General features: G+C 42.7%; 1 protein-coding gene across 1 annotated transcript in view; it reads left to right on the forward strand.

The window, feature by feature from the left end:
- Nucleotides 1-4,362: 4,362 nt before the first annotated feature.
- Nucleotides 4,363-24,431, forward strand: part of LOC102402808 (antigen WC1.1) — a gene marked incomplete in the record, with an annotated part of 1,152,186 nt that continues 1,132,117 nt past the window's right edge. Inside the window, 1 exon segment of the mRNA XM_045165269.1 lies at nt 4,363-4,474. Coding sequence (XP_045021204.1) covers nt 4,402-4,474 — 73 coding nt within the window.

The following is a 24,431-nucleotide window of genomic DNA, read 5'->3' on the forward strand; positions in this document are numbered from 1 at the left end:
CCTGCTGAGACTGGTTTTCCTGTATTTAAGGAGACATCTTCTTGTCTCTCCTCCCCCAGATGGTGTCTGGGGTGGGAGGGTTTCTTACTTCCTAACAGCAGTGGGGAAGTGTCTTTGGTCTGCATGCTCTCCACTTAGAATCTGCTTGTCTTTGATTTAGTAGCTTTGATTGCTCTGGTCTCTGGATATCTGAAGCTGCACTATGGAGGAATGAATGAGGCCAATTCAGTGCCACGCTCTCTGTTAGATGTTGCTGGTTATAGACTGTAAAGGGCTGAAGAGAGATGATGGGCAGGACCTCAGCCAGCTCATGACCAAGCTCATCACATGCCCTTGTGATGAAGTGGTCTTTAGTAAAGAAGCCTTTACCAACCTTGGTCTCATCCATATAAGGAACACAGATGGTGAGGTGGGTCTCCAAAACTTTGGTGTAACAAATCAATTAATTCTTTCCTTTTAAAGTTGTACAATTATTTTTTAATCCAAAAATATTTTGTATATTAGTCACTCTGATTGCTCCTGAAAATGTCCCTCTACCAAGGATATTTAATTATAAATTTTCCCAGGAAAAGATTGCTTAACCTCTGAAACCTCCATATTTTCATGGTGATTTGGGCATAATAACTGTACATATTGTATTGCTTTACAATCCATAAGATGAAATAAACAGTCTAAGTTAAATAATAGGATTCTTCCTGCTCTTTACTTCTGTACTTCTAATTCAATACAGAAGCTGTTAAACTAAATTTTTTTATAACAGAATTTCTTCCTGTTACAGTTATGTGTGGTTTGAACTGAAAATATGCCAAAAGATAAGTATATAAACATCTGGACCACATGGCCATATCTGATTAAGACCAGACCAGGAGGCTTCATGGTGTTCACCTGTCAGTGTGCTGAGGTCTGTCTTCTTATCTTCGGATATACAAAGATGCAGCATTTTTGTTTAGAACTGGCTCTCTCAGCACTGCTCTTGGAATGGGGCTAGCCTTGTTTCTGGTATTGCAATTGACTGCATTCATTGCAGAAAAGTGTAGAAGTGAACCATACATAGCTTATATCATTTAATCATATTGAAATATTACAACAATTGACACAACTTGCATTGTGCTGTTAAGTCTTCATATCAAGTTAAATTATATCTCAAAAGATTTCTTTTGATTGAAATGATTTGTGTGAAATACCTGGCTGACATCCATTCATTCAGGTATACAAGAGACATCTTTTAGGATTTTTAATTAGCAGACATTGGGGATAAGGAGGTGAATTAGACACAGAACTTTACCAGGTCCATTTATAAAGTAAAATTAGCAAGTAAACAACTTAATTCATGAGGTTCACAGTTGGTAAGGTCGAGGTTCATGAGCAGTAGAACCTCTCTCTGGGGCACAGAGAGAAGGGGCGATCGATGTGTGGAAGACTCACAACTCTGGCCCCAATCACCGTCACAGCATGTGGTTCCTGGGAGAGTTCTGACAGCTCCAGTCAAGGCTCCAGGTAACAGAATTGAATTCCTGTTCTGGAGTCCTGGGGTTCCTGGGATGGGATGGACAGAGGGGCCCTAATATTGCTTCTCCGCAAAGATGATGTACTACTGTTGACTAGTTATATCTCTTACTAATGCCAACTCATTTAATTCTAACCAAAACTCTGTCATCTATACACAAGTATAACTCTTCTTTTACAGACAAAGCCACTATACAGAGAGTGTAAGGATCCTGTTCAAGGTCACACACATGGTATGTGGCTGAGCTCTGAGTCAGGCCAGGGCAGACTGGTTCCTGAGCCTGTTCTCCTGACCCCTGAAGTTCACGTGGACACAGCTGGGTTAGTGTCCTCCCTAAAGCTTCCCTCCTTCAAATCTTGGATGAGATGGGACACTGAGATTTCCTTATGTGTCAGAGAAGAGGAACCTTCATCAGTGGGTGAGTTAGTTCATGCTGACCCTGTATCCCCAGCTCTGGGGTAGAGGGTGCTGCCTGGGCACAGCCTGCCAGCCCTGGCTTAGCCCCTCCTTCCAGCCCACTCCATCCTTATAACAGGGTATGGAGTCCCTAACAGTATGTTACCTACGAGGTCTCAATCCTGAGGTAAGATCATGTGTACCTGGTTCACTAAATGCATCCCTGTGTCATGCTGTGGGAGGGATGACTGGACTCCAGGAAGCACGTCCTGTGTTCTAGGTGTTTGTCTGGTGGTTTCTGGTGATGCTGTGGAGTGGAGTCCAAAACTGGGTAAGGAATGGTGACTCTGGGTCCCAGGGGGAGTAGAGCATCTACTCTAGTGACTGAGCAGATCCTGTTCCTACTCCAGCACCTGAGTTTATATTCTGGTTCTGACATTTATAATCGGTTATTATCACTACTGCGTTAAGCATCCAGAAGGAGATGGGGTTCATGTACAGATGGGGGCTTGGAAGTCAGAGGAACACAGGAAAAGTAAGTGTTATAAAATAACAGGTTAATATTAACATATTTAGAGGGAGAAAAGCATGTGTTCAATTGACTTTTCTCCCTTTTCATTTACCTGAGTCTCAAGTAGGAAGGATGGGTATGGCAGGACAGAGAAGCTGTGTCTGCTGACCGGGATGAGGGGTCCTTCCAGTGGGGGATGTGACAGGCCTGTGGACTGGTCCACAGCTTCCCTCCATGTTGGCTTCATTAAGACCTTCGTGTGTGGGTGGGGAAGGGTGTGACACCATCTCTGAGCTCTGGTGGGGACTCTGGGGCGTTTGTGTCCCAGATGAGTCCTTCCCAAGTTTGTGCTGAAATGATGAGAGTCAGGGTGAGGGGGCCTCACGGTGGGTTTGTGTGGACCAGAAGGTGTATCATGGGAATCTTGAGCCTGAGGGAGTATGAGGAATGAGGGCAGTATGTTAGTGACCTTGACTTTCGATGGGGGAGCTCTGTCTTGCATCCTTACTGCCCTTCTCAGTCTCTATACGCATCCCTGGGCTACTTTCTGGAGAGCATCTGGGGGCTTCTCTGATCAGTGGGAGACAACAAGGCAGCAATGGCCACACTAGACATCAGTCCCTCCTGCTTGGCTCTGTGCCCTCAATCCACCTGGAATTCCATTCTTGCCGCCAGCTTTCCTCTTGAACTCAGAATGAATGAACCCTCTTCTCTTTTTTGCTTCATTTGCCTCTTCTTTGCCCCTTGCCTGCAGCCACTGTGCAGCAGAATACTTTCTATTTATCCTTCTGTCTGGGGGCAGTTCCCTTAAATAATATTTTGCATCTTCTTTAGTTATGGCTAATAACACAGGTGGGTTCTGAATCCTATCAAAGCAAACTCTCCCTTTCCAAAGGGGGAAATCGTGAAGTTTAGAAAATGTTAATCTTTCTAAGCTACATATTTTCTTCTAGAGATCCCTACTCCTATTTTGGAGGGCTAGGGTTGAATGATGACTACTACTTTCTCTTTGTTTCCTGTAACAGCAATCTCTTTCTCTCCTGAAGCATCATTTGTTGACTAGGTGAAAGGGGTATTTCACATAAAATGAAATGCAATAAAGGGAAAGTGATTTAGCATGTGTGAAAATCCCTTATAGGGCTTCCCAGGTGGTTCAGCAATAAAGAACCTCCCTGTCAATGCAGGAGACACAGGAGATGTGGATTTGATCCTTGGGTCTAGAGGAACCCCTCGAGAAGGAAATGGCAACCCACTCTAGTATTCTTGCTTGGGAAAGCCTATGGACAGAGGAGCCTGGTGGGTTACATCCCAGGGGTCACAAAGAGTAGGACACAACTGAGCATAAATACACCTTCTCCAGGACCCAGTCTCCAGATCATTCTGAGAAGAGAAAAAAGACCTGGAGACTCATCCCCTCAACTTAATGGTTTCCACCTCACCCTCTCCATGGTAACCTGTGAATTCCTGCAATCCTTGTCCTCATTTTCTTCTGGCCTGACAAATATTCTTGTATTTCAAACCTTCTTCTAGTACTTGGCTTCCACCTTGAGCTCAGTACTTGGAAGATCAGTGCTTGATTCCACTAGAGTTATTCCCTGTGGGCTAATCGATTCCACAACCTGACTCTGTAAAATCTCACAGTCCTTGGGGATCAGCCAGGGTGATCAGAGGAAAGAAAGGTACTCATAGTTTTCTACGCCAGTCCTGATTATGGGGCCCGGCTCTCAGGACCACGGAAGCAGGAGGTCAAAGGACCGTCTTGCTCATATAAGGAGATGTTGAAGATGCAGAAGCTCATTGGTGTCTGAGCTTCAGAAAGTGGCAGATGCAGCCTCCGATAGTGCCTGAAATGGTAAAAGGTGTCGCTATTGGCTCCCAGGAGGGAGGGTGTAAGGGGTGGTCTATATAGACCCCGGTCGGCACCCTGACGCCTCCTCACAGACTGATCCTGCAGCTGGGACTGTGACCTTGAGGACGTGGGGTCAGGATGGCTCTGGGCAGACACCTCTCCCTGCGGGGACTCTGTGTCCTCCTCCTCGGCACCGTGGTGGGTGGTCAAGGTAAGAGCTGCCCCTCTGTCCTGGCTCCACAGCAGGGAGTGCACGCCTTGATGAAGGGAAAGGTGTCTGGAGTTGTGGAGCTGCAGTCTTAGTGTTTTTCACCAAAAAGGAAGTGCTCCGGCTGTGAATACTGGTCCATCTCCTGTGGGGGGTCCACTGGTCATCGTGGCAGATTTTACAGAGCAGTGAGTTTTGGTCTGGACCGAGCTGGGTCAGCCTGATTCCCCTCTGCTGTCTCCCTTGTCCTCAGGGAGCTTCTAGGGTCCCAGCGGCTCCCAGTGTGTGCAAGTTCCAGCAACTGATCCAGCTGGGACTCTGGGCTGTTCCCACATGCTCCACGTGCCTGGTGTGTGAGCACTGCCCCTGGGTCCCCGTGTTTCCTGTGTCTGTTCTCCGTAGGCTCTGTGGTTGTGTTTGTGTGTGTATGTGTGCAGGTGAGGAGTGTGTGAGGGTGTGTGTGTGTGAGGGTATGAGGAGTGTGTGTGTGTGAGTGTGTGAGGAGTGTGTGAGGGTGTATGTGTGTGTGAGGAGTTTATGTATTTGTGTGTGTGAGGGTGTGAAGAGTGTGTATGTGTGTGTGTGGAGTATGTGAGGAGTGTGTGAGTGGTGTATGAGGGTGTGTGAGGAGTATGTGAGGGTGAGTGAGGGTGTGTGAGGAGTGTTTGAGTAGCGTGGGAGATTGTGTGTATTTGTGTGAGAATATGTGTGTGTATGTGGGAGTGTGTGAGGCTGTGTGTGTAAGGGGGATGGAGCCTGTCTGCGTGAGAGGAACGGGGCTGCTGAGCATGGATTGAGTCCATTGGCCTGTGAAGCACACAGGGTGTCCACAGGGCTGGGTGTCACAGCCACTCCTTGTAACTGGATCAGAGATAAGAGTGCACCTGCCTGCCTCTCTCTGGCTCCTCTCCCCCATCCCCCGGGCTCCCCTCTGCTTGTTGACGTGTCTGCCCAGCACTGGGCTCTGTGAGAGGCTCTGTCTGCTGGCCTCGCCTGTTCCCACCAGGTGTCATTAGGGAGCAGAGAAGCCCGCATCCAGGAGAGGGGACCGCTTGTCTGTAGAGATCAGTTGATGCATAGCCTCAGGTGTATAAGTTCCCAAGTCCCTGCCCTGGTCCCTGTGACTCATTTCCTGATGTGCTGGGGACCTGGGATGGTCCTTTCCCCTCCCAGGATCTGCTGTGACTCTTTAGGGAGCACTTTCTCTCATGCCCTCTCCTGTCCCTCCCTGGGAGCTGCTTTCCCCTGAGTGAGAGTGGAATATGTTTTCAATCCTTCTTCATGGTCTGCAAGGTTTCTTTGGACAAATATGCCGATCTCCTTATGGGAGTCCTCTTGGGTGACAGAATTTTTTTCTTCTCTTTAGACTTAGAATTTTCTCTTTGTCTTTGCTTTTGGATGGTTTACTCTGTGCGTCTTGGAGAAGGGTGTTTTGAATTGAAATTTTGGGGTTACTTATCAGCTTCTTGAACTTACATGTCCAGATTTCCCCCAGGTTTGGGAAATTCTCAGTCTTTCTTTCTTTGCTAGGTCTCCTTGCTGCATGCGGGCTTTCTCTAGCTGCGGTAAGCAGGGGTTGCTCCTCGCTGCAGCGCATAGACTTCTCATTGTGATGGCTTCTCTTGGTGCAGAACACAGGCTCTAGGTGCACAGGTTTCAGCAGCTGAGGCACACCAGCTTAGTTGCCCTGCGGCATGTGGAGTCTTCCTGGACCAGGGATTGAACTCATGTCCCCTGCATTGGCAGGGGTATTCTTATCCACTTCACCACCAGGGAAGTCCTCAGCCATTATTTCTTTTCTCCTTCACTTCTCCTGTGACTCCATTCGATACATTGTTTCTTTTTATGGTGTGCATAGTTCCCACTGCTTTCTATATTCTTTTCATTCTCTTTTTGTTCCTCTAATTGGATACTTTCAACTGATCTTTCTTCCAACTTATTGGTTCTTTTTTTCTCTTTTCCTTGGTCACCTTTGCTGTTGAATCTCTGTACTGAATTCTTCGGTTTACTCATTGTATTGTGTTCATGCTAAATCACATCCATCATGTGTGATTCTTTGTGACCCCATGGACTGTAGCCCACCAGGGTCCTCTGTCCATGGGATTCACCAGGCAAGAATACTGGAATGGGTTGCTATGTACTCCTCCAGGGGATCTTCCAGACCCAGGGATCGAACCTGAGTCTCTTACATCTCCTGCACTGGCAGACGGGTTCTTTACCACTAGCACCTGGAAAACCCATTCATTTATTATTCAGCTTCAAAATATCTGGTTGGTTCTTTTTTTAAAAAAGTGTATGTCTTTATTGCTCTTATTTTGTTTGTATTATTTTCCTGTTATCAATAAATATTTGAATTCTCTTGTAACTCTCTGAGCATCTTTTGAAGTATTATTTTGAATTCTTTGTCAGGCAATTCTTGGATCTCCATTAATTTGAGCTGGTTACAAGAGGTTTACTGTATTCCTTTGGTGTCTTATTCTCTTGTAGATGTCTGGACATTTAAAAAAGCTATCCCCTCTGCCAGACTCTATGTCCTGATTTCAGTAGAGAAAGCCTTTCACTTCTGGGTAGCGGCACACTGGAATGTACTGCAGGGTGCCAAGTGCAGAGGCATAAGGTGGCACTGGGTCCAGGAGGGCATGAGGCTGTTTGGCTCAGGCTGCTGATGTCCACAGCACTGACAACTGTGTGGTGTTTGGCAAGTGTTGCAGGGGGTCTGCTGTCACTGGAGTGATAGTTAGTGTTCTCAGCAGTGCCTCTGGTTCCAGAGCCTAGGGTCATGACCAGCAGTGGTGGTGGCCAGAGCCAATGGTGTGCACGCATTTGGCTTTGGGGGCCTGTTGCAGGTGCCCCTGTTGGGGAGTTGATGGTTGCAGGTGCTCAGGTTGTGGGAAGGCCTAGGAAGGCAGCAAAGGCCAAGACCAACAATGGCTCATTGCTCAAACTCATGTCCATTGAGTTGGTGATGCTATCTAACATCTGATCCTGTGCTGCTCTTCTCCTTGTCCTTCAGTCTTTCCCAGCATCAGGGTCTTTTCCAAAGAGTCAGTTCTTTGCACCAGGTGGCCAAAGATTGGAGCTTCAGCTCCAGCATCAGTATTTTCAATAAATATTCAGGGTTGATTTCCTTTAGGATTGACTGGTTCTATCTCCTTTCTGTCCAAAGAACTCTCAAGAGTCTTCTCAAGCACCACAGTTTGAAAACATCGATTCTTCGGGGCTCAGCCTTATTTACCGTCCAACTCTCACATCCATTCATGACTACTGGAAACCATCATCTGTGCTGTTATTAATTCTTTCAGGGGTAAAATCTATTGCATCTGTCTGCAGAGCAGGTCACTGTGAACTGTGATTTCTCCTGCCATGTGGTTTCTATTGGTCCTTTGCTCTTCTTTCTTATGCCTAGCCATCTCTATAAGACTGGCTCAGCTTTGCAGGTCTGCGTGAAGTGAACCTGAACCAGGACTTTCATATGGTGGCCCCAAAGGCTAGGGACACTGGTTACTCAGCCTGCTCTTACCCTCCTGGTGAGAGGAACTCTCCTGGCACCCTTGACACTGAGTAATTCTGGTTTGGAGGATGTACTGATGCCTCCAAAATGATAGAATCTTGGCATGGTCAAACTTCTTAGGCTACTCAGATCTTCTGGAGCTGTTTTTGTTACTGATCGCTGTCTAAGTTTGGTCTTTTTTCATAGGATGGAGGCTGCTGTCTCCTACATCAGCATTTTGGTAATGGCACATTCGAGGCCGTTATTCTTTGAGAGAATGGTTTTGAGTGTAGAATTTTAGATTGGTGATTTTATTTTTTTCTTTCAGTAAATCTAAGGCTTCAGTCTACTCTACCCTGACATCTCTTTTTGTTCTTGGGGTTTTAGATGTTAGTATAGATGTTTCTCAATTTTATATACTTAGTCTTTATATTAGTATTTTTCTTTCTGTCAATTTTCTGCTGTTATTTTCCATTTTAGTAAAAGTAAGCTAGGTATGGTGCAGTAAAAAAACAAAATTTATCCTTATATAACATGTTCTGTTCATTTTGGCAGGACTTCTGCTATCATAATTCTTCAAGCACTCAGGTTGTTGGATTCTCCACCACTGTATTATATCCCACTGTGATACAAGGCTGCAGTATTCGCTGTGGTAGAAAAATATACTGGCTCTTAAATGTTTCTATGTGGAAGTGACATCATTTGTTCTGCCACTTTGTTGAATGAGCCAGATCACATGGTTATGCTTAACTTCAAATAGGCAAGGAAGTATTACTATTTGCACATGCTCATAAAAAGAGAATTTTAAATGTTGCTGAACACTAGTAATGTCTCCATCTATAATGTTCCTACAAATGAACTCCTTTTTAATGCAGAAACCAGAGTCATCTTAAAACTTAATCGCTAAAGTGACATTTGATCACTTTTGTCAAATTCCATTTGTTAGATGCGTGTTACTAGGTACATTCGAGTGAGGATTACACAAGGACATGAACACCAGGAGGCAGGAATAGTCAGGACATTTCAGAACCTGTTACCCCAGCCCTCTGTTCCTGAGCTGGATGAGATGCTCCCTATGAGCAGGGAAGGAGAGGGACGATTCCTCCCTGGATCCGGGGCCACGAGCTGTAACTGATGGGGAAGCTGGGCCCTAGTAGCCTGGGGCACATCTACAGGGAGGGCAGCATCCAGAGTCTCTGAAGGCCTGTCCTCAGTGGTGTCCCTGGAGCTGGTTCTACAGGCTCGTGAGAAATACCTGGTGCCTCCCTTCCTGCTCCAGGTTCAGTGATGGCACATTGGGAGCTTAGAGTTGGCCATGGTGGGAATGTTTATACCACAGAGGTCAAGAAATACTATATCCCATGCATTCTTTTACTTCTCAGAGAGCTTATATTTTAAATATACACCACTACATGGTCTCCTAAAATCTCTCCTGTGTCCTGTGTCCGTGTCTCTCTTGCAGCTCTGGAGCTGAGGTTGAAGGATGGAGCCCATCGCTGTGAGGGCAGAGTGGAAGTGAAGCACCAAGGAGAATGGGGCACAGTGTATGGTCGCATGTGGAGCTTGAAGGATGCATCTGTAGTGTGCAGACAGCTGGGGTGTGGAGCTGCCATTGGTTTTCCTGGAAAGGCTTATTTTGGGCCAGGACTTGGCCCCATTTGGCTTTTGTATACTTTATGTGAAGGGACAGAGTCAACTGTCAGTGACTGTGAGCATTCTAATATTAAAGACTATCGTACTGATAACTATTCCCACGACGACGATACTGGAGTAGTTTGCTCAGGTAAGTCCTGTCTGGTCTGTGTGGGGATCTCTAGCAGGAAAAGCCTCTGTCTTATTACCAGAATGACTTGCGATTATGGATACAGCCTTTAGAGCATACTTGGATAAAGGATCTTTGTGATGTGTCACAGGAGACAGAAAGGTGAGGTCCAAAGTTTCATACAGATACAGCTTCTGGGTTGGACTTCTGTGACATAGTCTCATCATGGTAATTGTTCTGTTTTCTTTGACGTAATGGTCACTAGGGTGTGGCAACATGGTGGGGGGAGGGGTCATAGAAGAGTTGTGGGCAACAAAGTTTATCATACTCATAGGGTCTAAAAGAGTCACACTCCTCCTTGTTGGTATGTGGAGGATGTGACAATAGAAAAGGCTCAATCAAGCAATCGTGACCCCAAATGGCATGTGAAGACCCGTGGACAAGTGACCATACCAGGTCAGGGTGCAGTTACACAAGGAAAAGGTGTGAAGGGATTTCACTGGTGCATTTAAATGTCTCTAGGTCACAGTCAGAGGAAGCCAGAAGTGGAACTTGTGGCAGAAAACAATCTCATCACACTGGTGCACCTGATCAACCGAGTGGGGAGCTCACATCACATTTGCAGGGATGTTGAGGGAGCAGGAAAATGCAGTCTTGAAGTTTACAACACAGCAGCTGAAGTGCATCACGTATAAGAGGCAGTGAAGCTAAGAGGACCTGAAGTGACTCCTAAGAAGTGCTCAGTGCTGTCTATGTGTTTGACCTGTGCCAAGGTGGATGCAGTAAAGACAGCAGTGAAACTAGGGTGTGGGTGGGTGGTCACAGTATTTGACAGAGGTGCTTCTAGTTGTTATTATAATTGTGGATTGGATGTCCAGGATATTAATCCCATCAGAGCAGCTGGACTGGAGGAAGATATTGTCGGTTATCACAGTGAGTTTCCTCAAGTAGGGAGCTGGTCTTAGGCAAGAATCACCCCATCTGATGTGATCATGGGACAAGGGAGCCCTGAGGACATCTGCAGTAGGTCCTTAGCAGCCACAGCCAATCAGCTCTTGGGTGTTTATGTTGAGGAAGATCATTGGAAAAGTGATCTTTTCTAATCTCACCTTCAGCAGATCTTTGATGATTCTAGTTGAAGCCCTTAAGAAAACAATTCTTTTCCTTTTTAAAAGGTACTTTATTGAGATATGACTGACATACAAAACTGCTTGATAAGTATGCATTTGTGAAACCATTACAGCACTATGTCATAAATCTATTCATCTGTTCAAAAAGTTTTCTTCCATTCTCTTTATTATTCTTATTAAAAATAATTATTTTCAAGGTGCTTTTAAATTTTAGTTAGAAACTTTTGCTTTAAGCAAACCTGTCTTCTGGCATCTCAAGTAACCTTTGTCATCGTCACAATGTCCTAATCATGGTTCTAACTGCAGATAAATTTGTGGAAACACTACAGGTGTCTCTACCATATTTTGATAAATCAGCATCTGAATGAAAATGGAGTGTGTGATGTTTGAACTTTCTGTGAAATTAGAACTCCAAATGTTATCATCCTAAGAAGATTGATGTCTTGATATTAATTCCAGTTAAGATACACTTAGAAGTAAAGAATTGGAGAATGCTCTGATATTTAAACACTGCGTGTGGTTTGTACTCCCTGACTACCATTGCTCTAACTTAGGCTCTCACATTTTTATGAATGGTTCCAGGTTCCTTCTATTTCTCTTTTTGTCACTAGTTCCCTCCCCTTGGTCTGTCTTTTCTGTATTTTCAGACATGTTTTAATGATGAAGTTAAGTGGTGGTGATTTAGTAGAGATAAGATTAGAATAGCTTGTCTTTTCATTATCTTAATCAAAATTAAACTCTTGGAGTCTCTTCTGCTTAACCTTAGGAGTCAGGTATGGAAGAGAAATTTCAGCCTCAGTAGTGGATTGTTGGAAGTGGAGTACTGTGTTTAGGAGAAATCTAGAGTAGAAACAATGACTAGAGAAGACTGTAGAGAAGCTTGTTTGAAATAAGGAGGAGATTTCAATGAGGGGCTAAACAAATTGAGAAGGACTCTGGTGCAAGTGTTCCAAGTTGCTTCAGTCCTGTCCTACTCTTTGTGACACCATGGACCCTAGTCTACCAAGCTCCTCTGTCCATGGGATTCTCCAGGCAAGAATACTGGAGTGGGTTGCCATTTCCTTCTCCAGGGGATCGTCCTCACCCAGGGATCAAACCTAGGTCTCCTGCATTGCAGGCAGAGTCTTGATTATCTTCTGAGCCACCAGGGACTACAGTACTGAAGTGCAAAATGGTGAGGGGATGAAGATGCAAGGATTGCAGGAGCGGAGGGTTGGAAAGATGCAGGTCAACTCGAACATTCACCACAGCCTCTGTGTTACATTTCCTTCCTGCCCTCATTCCTTCCCTCCCTCTCTTCCTTTATCCTGTTGTGGGAGTCATTTCTGAGCTCTGTGGAAGTGCTAGCATTTGTAGCTGGCAGTTTTCTTAGAGGAAAGTTTTATAATACGGATTCTGTTTATTTAACAAATATAAGTTTACTCATATTTTTCTCTTTTTTTTGTATCAGATTTCGGTGAATTGTGTTTCACAAGTAATGCGTTTTCAAGGACTAGGCCCACTTTACAAAAATTTTCAAATTAGAATAACACTGGTTCATATCTCTTATCTTTATATGTTGGAAAGATCTATAATGATATTCCTCCTTTTGTTACTGGTGTTGTTAATTTGTGTTCCCTCTTTTTTCTTAATTGTTTTTGCTAGAAGATTATCTGTGTTAATGTTCTTTTTAAGAGAATCACTAATGGACCCTATTGATTTTTTTGATTTGTATTTGCTTTCTAATTAATTGATTTCTGTATTCACTTTTCACTCCTCTTTTTCAGTTATGATTTTCCCTGATAGCTCAGCTGGTAAACAGTCTGCCTGCAATGCAGGAGACCCCTGTTTGATTCCTGGGTCAGGAAGATCCCCTGGAGAAGGGATAGGCTACCCACTCCAGTTTTCTTGGGCTTCCCTTGTGGCTCAGCTGATAAAGAATCTGCAAGCAACAGGGGGCACCTGGGTTTGATCCCTGGGTTGGGAAGATCCCCTGGAGAAGGGAAAGGCTACCCACTCCAGTATTCTGGCCTGCAGAATTCCATGGATTGTATAGACCATGGGGTCACAGAGTCAGACACGACTGAGCGACTTTCACTTTCCAGTTATGATTGTTGTTGCTTTTGTAGATTCTTGAGTCTTGGATCATTTTCTTCTGTTTCTATTTTTATTCTAATGTAGGCATCAAGGAAGCATCAAGGTTCTAAATTTTCTTCTAAGCATCACTTTATTTTTAAGCCACCAGTTTTGCTAGTATATAATTTCTTTTGTATTTTATTACCATAAAATGTTTCTTTTTCTCTGAATGTATTCTTTGTCTTATAGTCTGACTTTGTATGATATTAGTATAGATACTGTATACAGCCTTCTCTGATTTGTGTTTGCATAGTATATAACTTTTTACCTTTTTAATATGTTTCTGTGTTTATATTCAAACACATATATATTTATAGACAGTATATTGTTTTGTCTTATTTTATCTGGTCTGATCAGCTTGTTTTTTATTTGGAGTACTTAAATTATTTTCATTTAATGTAATTATTGATATAATTGTGTTTAAGTGTACTTGCCTGCTATTTGTTATATCTTTGTTCCTATTTTAATCTTTGAGTATATTATTTTATCTTAAAACTCTATTGGCTTATTAATCATATCAGATTTTTAGGTGATAATAATGTTGAATTATTTTTTAAATTTTAAAATAATTTTTATTTATTTTTGGCCGTGCTGGGTCTTCATTGCTGCATAGATTTTTCCCTAGTTGCGGAGATCAGAGGCTACTCTCTAGTTGCAGTGCACGAGGTGGTCACTGCGGTGGCCTCTCTTGCTGTGGAGCAAGGCTCTATGGTGCTCAAGCTTCAGGAGTCATGGCTCCCGGGCTCTAGAGCACAGGCTCACTGTGGTGCATGGGCTTAGGTGCTCCATGGTATGTGGGATTTTCCTAGACCTGGGATCGAAACCGCATCTCCTACATTGGCAGATGGATTGTTCGCCACTGAACCATTGGGGAAGCCCATGTTGAATTACTAATCTTTAATTACATTCTACCTTGAAAGGATGTTATGTCACAACATGCAATGTCAGTCACCATAGTTTTCTTCCACTTTGGTCATTGGTGCTATCATTGTCATACATTCTACTTATAAATTTATTATGAATCTTATAGTTTGTTGCTAATATTTTTGCCTTAAATCTTCTAACAGAGAATCAACATCTAGCACAGACTCTATACCTTTGAGTGGATCCCTGTTTTCATCTGCTGTCATCTCCCTTTAGCTTGAAGAACTTTCTGAGGCAGTTTTGTGTAGTGTGTGTCTGGTGGCCTCCAATTCTATCATTTTTCATTTACCTGAAGTCATCTTAATTTTCATTCAGTTTTGAAAAGTATTTTTATAGGTGATTCAATTCTAGAGTAACAAATGCCCAACCCCAATACTTTAAATATGTTTTTACATTGTCATCTGACTTTCACTGCCTCCAACAAAAAGTCAGTAAATAATACTTATCCTTTTGTTCTGCTGTATATAATGTGTCAAATTTCCCTGGCTGCTCTTAAGATATTTTTGTTTGTTTGTTTACCACTGAATTTCAGTATTTACATTGTCATGTTTTCTGAGAATGATTTCATTACCTTGTTCGGGATTTGTTTAGCTTTTTGAATCAGTGGATTTATAGTTTTCAATAAATTTGGAAAAAATTTCATTTATCTTTTCTTAATATTTTTCTACACATCCCTTATTCTGAATCTCCAAATACACATATTTTATATATTTTTATATTATCCCACATGCCATTGAGTTTCCATTCATATTTTTCTGCCTTTTTACTCTCTTTGGTTCAGTTTAGATAGTCTCTACTGCTGTGTTTTACTTCCCAATTCTTTTATTCTGCAATGTCTAGTCTCTTGTGTAATTAATCCAAATAATTGTTCATTCCAATACTATATTTTTTCAGTTTTAGAAGTCTCATTTGTTTATTTTTGCTAGTTTTCCTCCATGTTTATTTTTATTGTTCATTAAGCATATTGATATTAGTAGTTTAAAGATCTCTTCAGCCAGTTCAATAATTTCTGCAATTTCTGAAGCTGATTTAAATGATTATTTTTTTAAAATGTGTTATGGGTTACATTTTTCCCCTTTGGAAATTCTAAGAATTTTCTGGTTGGATGTTGGGCATCACTAAGCAGTCCTTTACCAGTAAGAACTTTAGAAATAAATAATCAGAACACATCTAAAAATCAGGGAATTATACTTGATGAATCAAATAAAGTTTTTTCATTGGGTTATTTTCATTCTGTTCAAAATGTGTTCCTCTGATGACCAAATAATGAACTTTTATTTTTAATAAAAATAAAAATAAAGTTTTTTCATTGGGTTATTTTCATTCTGTTCAAAATGTGTTCCTCTGATGACCAAATAATGAACTTTATTTTTAATAAAAATAAAAAAAAAACTTTTATTTTTCTCTCCTTTAGTTTTAAAACTTCCTTGATCCCACCTTGCCTGCCATATACCCCACCTACACCCTACTTCTACAGCAGTAGCTATCCTTTCTGATTTTCTTTTCCATTCATCTGTGTCTTTTAAAATTGTGTTTGCTTGTCTGAAGTGGGAGAAATGAAAAAGGATAGCAGCTTAAGTGGTAGATGGGAGGAGCAGAGGGTGATGCAATATGCTAACAACCTATCCAACAAGTGTTTCCCACAAATATTTACATATTTTGTCCATATTGAGGCTTTTTCAACTTGGAACTCTCCAAATTATGGCTTGTTTGCTCACTTCCTCCTCCTTCTCCTTCTTCTTCCTCCTTTTAGAATTGTGAAACATTCAACATGCCATCTTTTAGAATTGTAAAACATCCATGAAAGAAATTAAAGACCATATAATCAATGGAAAGTCATTCTGTGCTTCTGGCCTGGAAGAAGTAATATTGTTAAAATGCCTGTACTTGTCAAAGTGATCTACAGATTTAATGCAATTCCTATCTAAATCCCAATGGCATTCTTAATAGAAGTAGAGAAAACAATCTTAAAATAGGAGTGTGTGGTTTAATTTTTATATATTCATGAATTTCCTGTTTCCTTATCACTATTGAGTTTTATTTCCATTCCATTATGGTCATGAAAGATACTTGGAATTACTTTAATATTTTTGAATTTGTTAAGACTTATTTGTAACCTAGCCTGGAGAATATTCCATTTGTGCTTGAGAAGAATGCATATTTTTCTGTGGTTAGAATTAGTACAATGATAGTATTAAAATCAATTAGCATTTTCTATAAGTCCTGTTTCAGAAGAAAAACCTTTAATAGGAGATGATCTGGAAACTCAGCTGTCTGGTAAGCTCCCACTGAGAACACACACTCTACCAGGTTCTTTGATAAACCCTAGGATTTCAAGAGAGATGGCTGGGACTCTCTCTCTATGACTCTCTGAGTTTTCTTAACTCATCTTCTTTCCCACTGAGGTCACTGAAGAAATTCATGGAATTTTTGCTATTGAAGAGACAAGATGTGATGACATAAACACAAATTAGTGACAGCGTCTATATTTCTTTTCTGGAGCCGTCACCCGTCTACAGGTTGGCATCCCCTCATGGATCCAGCTTCAAGACTTTCCCTCACCTAAGTCACTTGAGGACTAGCTCCTGGGAGAGAAAACTGATCGGAATATTAGCCCAACAAGTTCCAGGAAAGCTTTCTAAGCTTGTCTGGATGCTAGGTCTCTCATATCATAGCCCATGTTCCTCTGGGTGGGTTCTGTTCTGCATATCTCTACTTTTAAGTGCTGGCATATTACACATTATTCTTGGATCCTTAGGTCCTAGGCTGCTAAATGAGAAATTCACTTCTCCAACCAATACTAAAAGATGTGTTTCCAGTATTCAGCCATTCCAATGATCTGAATTGTGCCCTGTAGTTTCTAGGCTCCTAGACCTAGGAATTCAGATTTCTAATCAGTCTCAAAGTGTATGTTCTTGGGATTCAGCCATCCCAAACTGACCTTGTAATCCTCCTGGATTTCTTTTCAGAAACCTGCTGATGAAAATTCGATTAGGACACTAACTGTCAAAGGCTCTCTACATGCTCCATTTTTAAAAAGAAAAACTTTCACACCACGGCCTGTAATGTGTGGTTTGAAGTCAGTACCGTGAACACTCACTGGTTTTGTTGTTTCCTCTTAGGATTTGTGCGTCTGGCTGGAGGGGATGGACCCTGCTCAGGGCGAGTAGAAGTGCATTCTGGAGAAGTCTGGACCCCAGTGTCTGATGGGAACTTCACACTCCCCACTGCCCAGGTCATCTGTGCAGAGCTGGGGTGTGGCAAGGCTGTGTCTGTCCTGGGACATGAGCTCTTCAGAGAGTCTGATGGCCGGGTCTGGGCTGAAGAGTTCAGGTGTGAGGGGGAGGAGCCTCAGCTCAGGGTCTGCCCCAGAGTGCCCTGTCCAGGGGGCATATGTCATCACAGTGGAGCTGCTCAGGTTGTCTGTTCAGGTGAGATGCAGGTCAGGCCTTTCACATCTGTGAACACCCTATTCAGGTGAGAAAGTCATGTGATTTTGCTGAAACTCTGTCTTCTTCTACCAGCATACTCAGAAGTCCGGCTCATGACAAATGGCTCCTCTCAATGTGAGGGGCAGGTGGAGATGAAGATTTCTGGACGATGGAGAGCGCTCTGTGCCTCCCACTGGAGTCTGGCCAATGCCAATGTTGTCTGTCGTCAGCTTGGCTGTGGAGTTGCCATCTCCACCCCTGGAGGACCACACTTGGTGGAAGGAGGTGATCAGATCCTAACAGCCCGATTTCACTGCTCAGGGGCAGAGTCCTTCCTGTGGAGTTGTCCTGTGACTGCTCTGGGTGGTCCTGACTGTTCCCGTGGCAACACAGCCTCTGTGATCTGCTCAGGTAAGAGACAGGGAAGGGCTACTGGTACTCAGGATGCTCCTGGAATGAAATGTCCCCAAGAGCAGAGAGTGAGGGAAAATGGACTTCAAAGTCAGATATTTCATGGTGAAATATGGATCTTCTCATTGTTCCTTCATTTTTCAGGCCAGGGCAAGAAGTGTGAAGGGGAATAATATATATATATTTTAATTTATTTTATTTTTTAAACTTTACATAATTGTATTAGTTTTGCCAAACATCTAAATGAATCCGCCACAGGTATACATGTGATCCCCATCCTGAACCCTCCTCCCTCCTCCCTCCCCACACCATCCCTCTGGGAATAATATATTTTTAGGCAACATTGTTGCTTACTTATAATCATAGAAAACAATGTAGGAGCAGTAAGTATAGGCCTCAGTATGAGCCCCAACCCAGAGCAACACAGAGAATGTCCCAGCCCCACAGTCACTGCCGTCCCCTCTCCTCGACGGGGAAATGCGCTTACCCAACTTCTACTAACATAGGGAGTTTTATCAATTTTTGAACTTTATATAAAATGATGCAGTATGTTGCATCTTTTGTATCTAATTTCTTAGACTCAAAATTATGTTTGGGATTCACTCATGATGTTGTTGGAGAAGGCGATGGCACCCCATTCCAGTACTCTTGGCTGGAAAATCTCATGGATGGAGTAGCCTGGTAGGCTGCAGTCCATGGGATCACGAAGACTTGGACATGACTGAGTGGCTTCACTTTCACTTTTCACTTTCTTGCATTGGAGAAGGAAATGGCAACCCACTCCACTGTTCTTGCCTGGAGAATCCCGGGGACAGGGGAGCCTGGTGGGCTGCTGTCTATGGGGTTGCACAGAGTTGGACATGACTGAAGCGACTTAGCTGCAGCAGCAGCAGCATGATATTGTATATTGTAGCACTTTATTTTTTTTATTACTGTAAAGTATGACTTTGATCATATGGCCATGTACTAATCAATTCTACTGACAGTATGAATCTGAGTTGTTTCCAGTTCTTGACTATTACAGATATGATACTACTACTTACCATGACAATGTCTTTGGATGCAAATATGTGTTACTTACTTTCCATGTTTAACCCTTGGTCTTTTATTTTCTTTTTCTTAATCCAGTGGTGTCCTTTGATGAACTCATTTCTTAATCTTATGGAAACATAACTTGCCAACTTTTCCCTGTACATTTAATGCTTCTTATAGCCTTTAAAAAAGAATTTTTGCCTACTCCAAGATCATAAAAACAGTCTCCAAGAGTGTCTTATGGAAATTTTAGTATTTTCTCTTACATATAATTGTGCATTCCTTCTGGGATTGATATTGGTGTAAGATAAGTTTCATATGGACATCCAATTGAGTCAATCTTGTTCTGAAAAGACTCTTTTCCCCACTTCAGTGCCGCCTTCGTCATAAGCAGAAGGGCAAGTATGTCTGTGCTTTTTAAGACTCTCTATTCTGTTCCATGTTATCATTTGTCTATGCTTGCACCAATACTGCATTTTCTTAATTGTCATAACTTTGTCATTGTTGTTGTTCAATTGCTAAGGCATGTCTGACTCTGACCCCATGAACTACAGCTCACCAGGCTTCCGTGTCCTTCACTATCTCCCAGAGTTTCAAACTTTGTAGTTAGTCTTAATAATTTTAATTTACAAGAGTTACTTTATATTAACTCCTCTGACTTTGTTGCTTTTCTTACCAACTGTGATGGTCATTCTCGGTTGCTTGTATTTTGTATGAATTTAGAAATCAGCTTGTCATTTTCACCAAAAGAAAAGCTTAAGGGTATTTTCACTGAGATTAGATTTAAAAATTTGAGAGGAGACAAAGAAATTTGAGGATGATTGACATTGACAATGTTGAGTTTTCCAAATCATTGACATAATACATCCCTCCATTCAGTTATATCTTGAATTTCTCTCAGAGATTTTGCCCATCTTCTACTAGGATTTCTCCTAGCTATTTTATTTTTGATGTTATGAGTATTTTTGTGAAAGTGTCCTGGCAATGAATTCTCTTTGAGTTGTTTTCACCTTTTAATTTTTAAAATTTTGATATCATTTGAGACATTAAAATGTTGGGAAAGTTATATAAAAATTTCTTTATGACCTTTACCTGGGTTTCTAAATGTTAGTATCAATATTTCACTTTAATCTCTGTGTCTGTGAGTGTCTTTCCTTCTCGATTCCCCTTCTGCCCCATTTCTTCCTGAATATGTAAAATCTTTCGGAATAAGTTGAAGCCATGATGTTCCTTTACCCTTAGGACACTTCTGGGAATTTCCTTACAGAACCAGAGTTCAGTCAAGTCTTTAAATGACTTCAGCCCCAGGTGACATCTAATTGCAGCACTGAAAGACCCCACTGGAAGACTGCCAAACTGAGTCTTTTTCTGATTAATGACCCAAAGTCATAAGCAAAATGAAGTATACATTCTTTTTCTTCAGCTAAAAGTTTTGCCTTTTCATATTGATCAAATTGCTAACATCCATTGAATCACAGAAAAAGAAAGAGAGGTCCAGAAAAACATCTATTCTGCTTTATTGACTATGCCAAACCTTTGACTGTGTGGATCATGACAAACTGGAAGATTCTTAAAGAGATGGGAATACCAGACCACCTGACCTGCCTCCTGTACGCAGATCAAGAAGCAATAGTTAGAACTGGACATGGAAAAACTGACTGGTTCCAAACTGGGAAAGGTGTATGTCAAGGCTGTATGTTGTCACCCTGCTTCTTTAACTTATATGCAGAGTACATCATGTGAACTGCTGGGCTGGGTGAAGCACGAGCTGGAATCAAGATTACCAGGAGAAATATCAATAACCTCAGATATGCTGATGACACCACCTTAATGGCAGAAAGCAAAGAGGAGCTGAAGAGCCTCTTGATGAAAGTGAAAGAGTAGAGTGAAAAAGCTGGCTTAAAACTCAACATTCAAAAACATAAGATCAAGGCATCCAGTCCCATCACTTCATGGGAAATAGATGGGGAAATAATGGATACAGTGACAGACTTTATTTTCTTGGGCTCCAAAGTCACTGTAGATGGTGACTGCAGCCATGAAATTAAAAGACATCTGCTCCTTGGAAGAAAAGCTACGACAAACCTAGACAGAATATTAAAAAGCAGAGACATTACTTGGCTGACAATTGTCCATGTAGTCAAATCTATGGCTTTTCCAGTAGTCATGTATGGATGTAAGAGTTGGACCATAAAGAAGGTTGAGTGCCGAAGAATTGATGCTTTTGAACTGTGGTGTTGGAGAAGACTGTTCAGAGTCCCCTGGACTGGTGGATCCTAATGGAAATCAGTCCTGAATCAAACTAGTGGATCCTAATGGAAATCAGTCCTGAATATTCATTGGAAGGACTGATTCTGAAGCTGAATATTTGGCCACCTGATGAGAAGAATTGACTCATTGGAAAAGACCCTGATGCTGTAAGATTGAGGGTGGGAGAAGAAAGGGATGACAGATGAGATGGTTGGATGGCATCACTGACTTGATGGACATGGGTTTGAGCAAGCTCCAGGAGTTGGTGATGGACAGGGAAGTCTGGCGAGCTGCAGCCAATGGGGTCACAAAGAGTTTGACATGACTGAGTGACTGAACTGAACTGGGCTAAATTTTGGGGGAAAATCTTCTATACAACAATATAACCAGAACTCTTGTTATGTGACCTGAATTTCTAGATTGACGACTATCCTCTGATCTTGCAGTGTGATGTTTCTACCTTATGCTGAGCTAGTGCATGACTACTATTATTCTTTAGTTCTTAATTTCAGCTAACACATTTTTCAGCTCTAGAAGTACTTCACTTTTGTTATCATTTCTCTGCAAAGATACACATTTTGTCTATTATTTCCATAAACACTTTAATCGTGGTTATTTAAATTCTCTGTCAGGTAAATCTAGCAGCTGAAAAATCTGGGAAATTCTTTCCAGTGTCTCCTTTTTCCTTTCTGTTTTTCACGAGATCTATTTTATTTAAGTGTTTGTTTTAAAGTTAGACATTGAAGAAATTGTAGAAATCCTTCAGAAAGAATTTTGTTTTGCTTTTACTTAGGGATAGATTTGGCCTTCCTGGGTGGCTCAGATGGTAAAGAATCTTCCTGCAATGCGGGAGACCTGGGTTTGATTCCTGGATTGGGAAGATCCCCTAGAGGAGGGCATGGCAACCCACTCCAGTATTCTTGCTTGAAAAATCCTATGGGCAGAGGAGCCTGGCGGACTATAGTCCATGGGGGTCACAAACAGTCTGACATGACTGAGTCACTAAGCACAGCACAGGAATAGATTTAGGGATACAACAACTTACTTAACTCTTTCTTATAGCAACACTTGGGTTAAAACAAAAATTGTGATACTGTCAGAAGCAACACTCTGCACGGAGAAGGTGAACAATAAGAGTATGATTACTTTACTGCTGGGTCACAGTTTCATAGCAAACATCCTCTTCCAACAACACAAGAGAAGACTCTACACATGGACATCACCAGATGGTCAACACCGAAATCAGATTGATTATATTCTTTGCAGCCAAAGATGGAGAAGCTCTACACAGGCAGCAAAAACAAGAACAGGAGCTGGCTGTGGCTCAGATCATGAACTCCTTATTGCCAAATTCAGTCTTAAATTGAAGAAAGTGGGGAAAACCACTAGACCATTCAGGTATGACCTAAATCAAATCCCTTATGACTATACAGTGGAAGTGAGAAATAGATTTAAGGGACTAGATCTGATAGACAGAGTGCCTGATGAACTATGGACGGAGGTTCATGACATAGTACATGAGACAGGAATCAAGACCATCCCCAAGAAAAAGAAATACAAAAAAGGAAAATGGCTGTCTGAGGAGGCCTTACAAATAGGTGTGAAAAGAAGGGAAGCAAAAAGCAAAGGAGAAAAGAAAGATATACCCATTTGAATGCAGGGTTCCAAAGAATAGCAAGGAGAGATAAGAAAGCCTTCCTCGGAGATCAATGCAAAGAAATAGAGGAAAACAACAGAATGGGAAAGACTAGAGATCTCTTCAAGAAAATTAGAGATACCAAGGGAACATTTCATGCAAAGATGGGGTCAATAAAGGGTAGAAATGGTAGAAAGTGAAGAAGAACTAAAGAGCCTCTTGATGAAGGTGAAAGAGGAGAGTGAAAAAGTTGGCTTAAAGCTCAACATTCAGAAAACTAAGATCATGGCATCTGTTCCCATCACTTCATGGCAAATAGATGGGGAAACAGTGGAAGCAGTGTCTGACTTTATTTTTTCGGGCCCCAAAATCACTGCAGATGTTGACTGCAGCCAAGAACTTAAAAGACGCTTTCTCCTTAGAAGGAAAGTTATGCCCAACCTAGACAGTGTATTAAAAAGCAGAGACAATACTTTGTCACAAAGTTCCGTCTAGTCAAGGCTATGGTTTTTCCAGTAGTCATGTATGGATATATGAGAGTTGGACTATAAAGAAAGCTGAGCAATGGAGAATTGATTCTTTTGAACTGTGGTGTTGGAGAACACTCTTGAGAGTCCCTTGGACTGCAAGGAGATCCAACCAGTCCATCTTAGAGGAGATCAGTCCTGGGCGTTCATTGGAAGGACTGATGAAGCTGAAACTCCAGTACTCTGCCACCCTATGTGAAGAACTCTATCATGTGAAAAGACCCTGATGCTGGGAAAGATTGAGGGCAGGAGAAGGGGACAACAGAGGATGGGATGATTGGATGGTGTCACTGACTGGATGGACATGGGTTTGGGCGGACTCTGGGAGTTGGTGATGGACAAAGAGGCCTTGTGTGCTGCGGTTCATGGGGTTGCAAAGAGTCGGACACGACTGAGTGAATGAACTGAAGTGAACTGAATACAGCTTTCATATAAGCTCCATTAGGAGGGATTGAAAGGCAGGAGGAGAAGGGGACGGCAGAGGATGAGGTGGCTGGATGGCATCATCGACTCAATGGACGTGAGTTTGAGTGAACTCCGGGAGTTGGTGATGGACAGGGAGGCCTGGCGTGCTGCAATTCATGGGGTCGCAAAGAATCAGACATGATTGAATGACTGAACTAACTAACCAGGTCATCATTTCCCCTAATTCAGTTTCCTGTTCTTCAACCCTTCCAGACTTCTGATCATTTTTGTTTCTTCAGGAAACCAGATCCAGGTGCTTCCCCAGTGCAACGACTCCGTGTCTCAACCTGCAGGCTCTGCGGCCTCCGAGAAGAGCGCCCCCTACTGCTCAGGTGAGGGTCTCACAGGACAGAAGACCCTTTTCATTCCCCAGGTCGACGCCCCATTGTCCCATTTCTCTCTCCTCAGACAGCAGGCAGCTCCGCCTGGTGGACGGGGGCGGTCCCTGCGCCGGGAGAGTGGAGATCCTTGACCAGGGCACCTGGGGCACCATCTGTGATGACGGCTGGGACCTGGACGATGCCCATGTGGTGTGCAGGCAGCTGGGCTGTGGAGAAGCCCTCAATGCCACGGGGTCTGCTCACTTCGGGGCAGGATCAGGGCCCATCTGGTTGGACAACTTGAACTGCACAGGAAAGGAGTCCCACGTGTGGAGGTGCCCTTCCCGAGGCTGGGGGCGGCACGACTGCAGACACAAGCAGGACGCGGGGGTCATCTGCTCAGGTCTGCGCTGCACACTGTCCACAGGTGGGGGAGGGGTGGAGCCCTGGAGGACGGGGTCTGAGCC

Source organism: Bubalus bubalis, chromosome 4 (genome assembly GCF_019923935.1).
Source record: "Bubalus bubalis isolate 160015118507 breed Murrah chromosome 4, NDDB_SH_1, whole genome shotgun sequence".
NCBI lineage: Eukaryota > Metazoa > Chordata > Mammalia > Artiodactyla > Bovidae > Bubalus > Bubalus bubalis.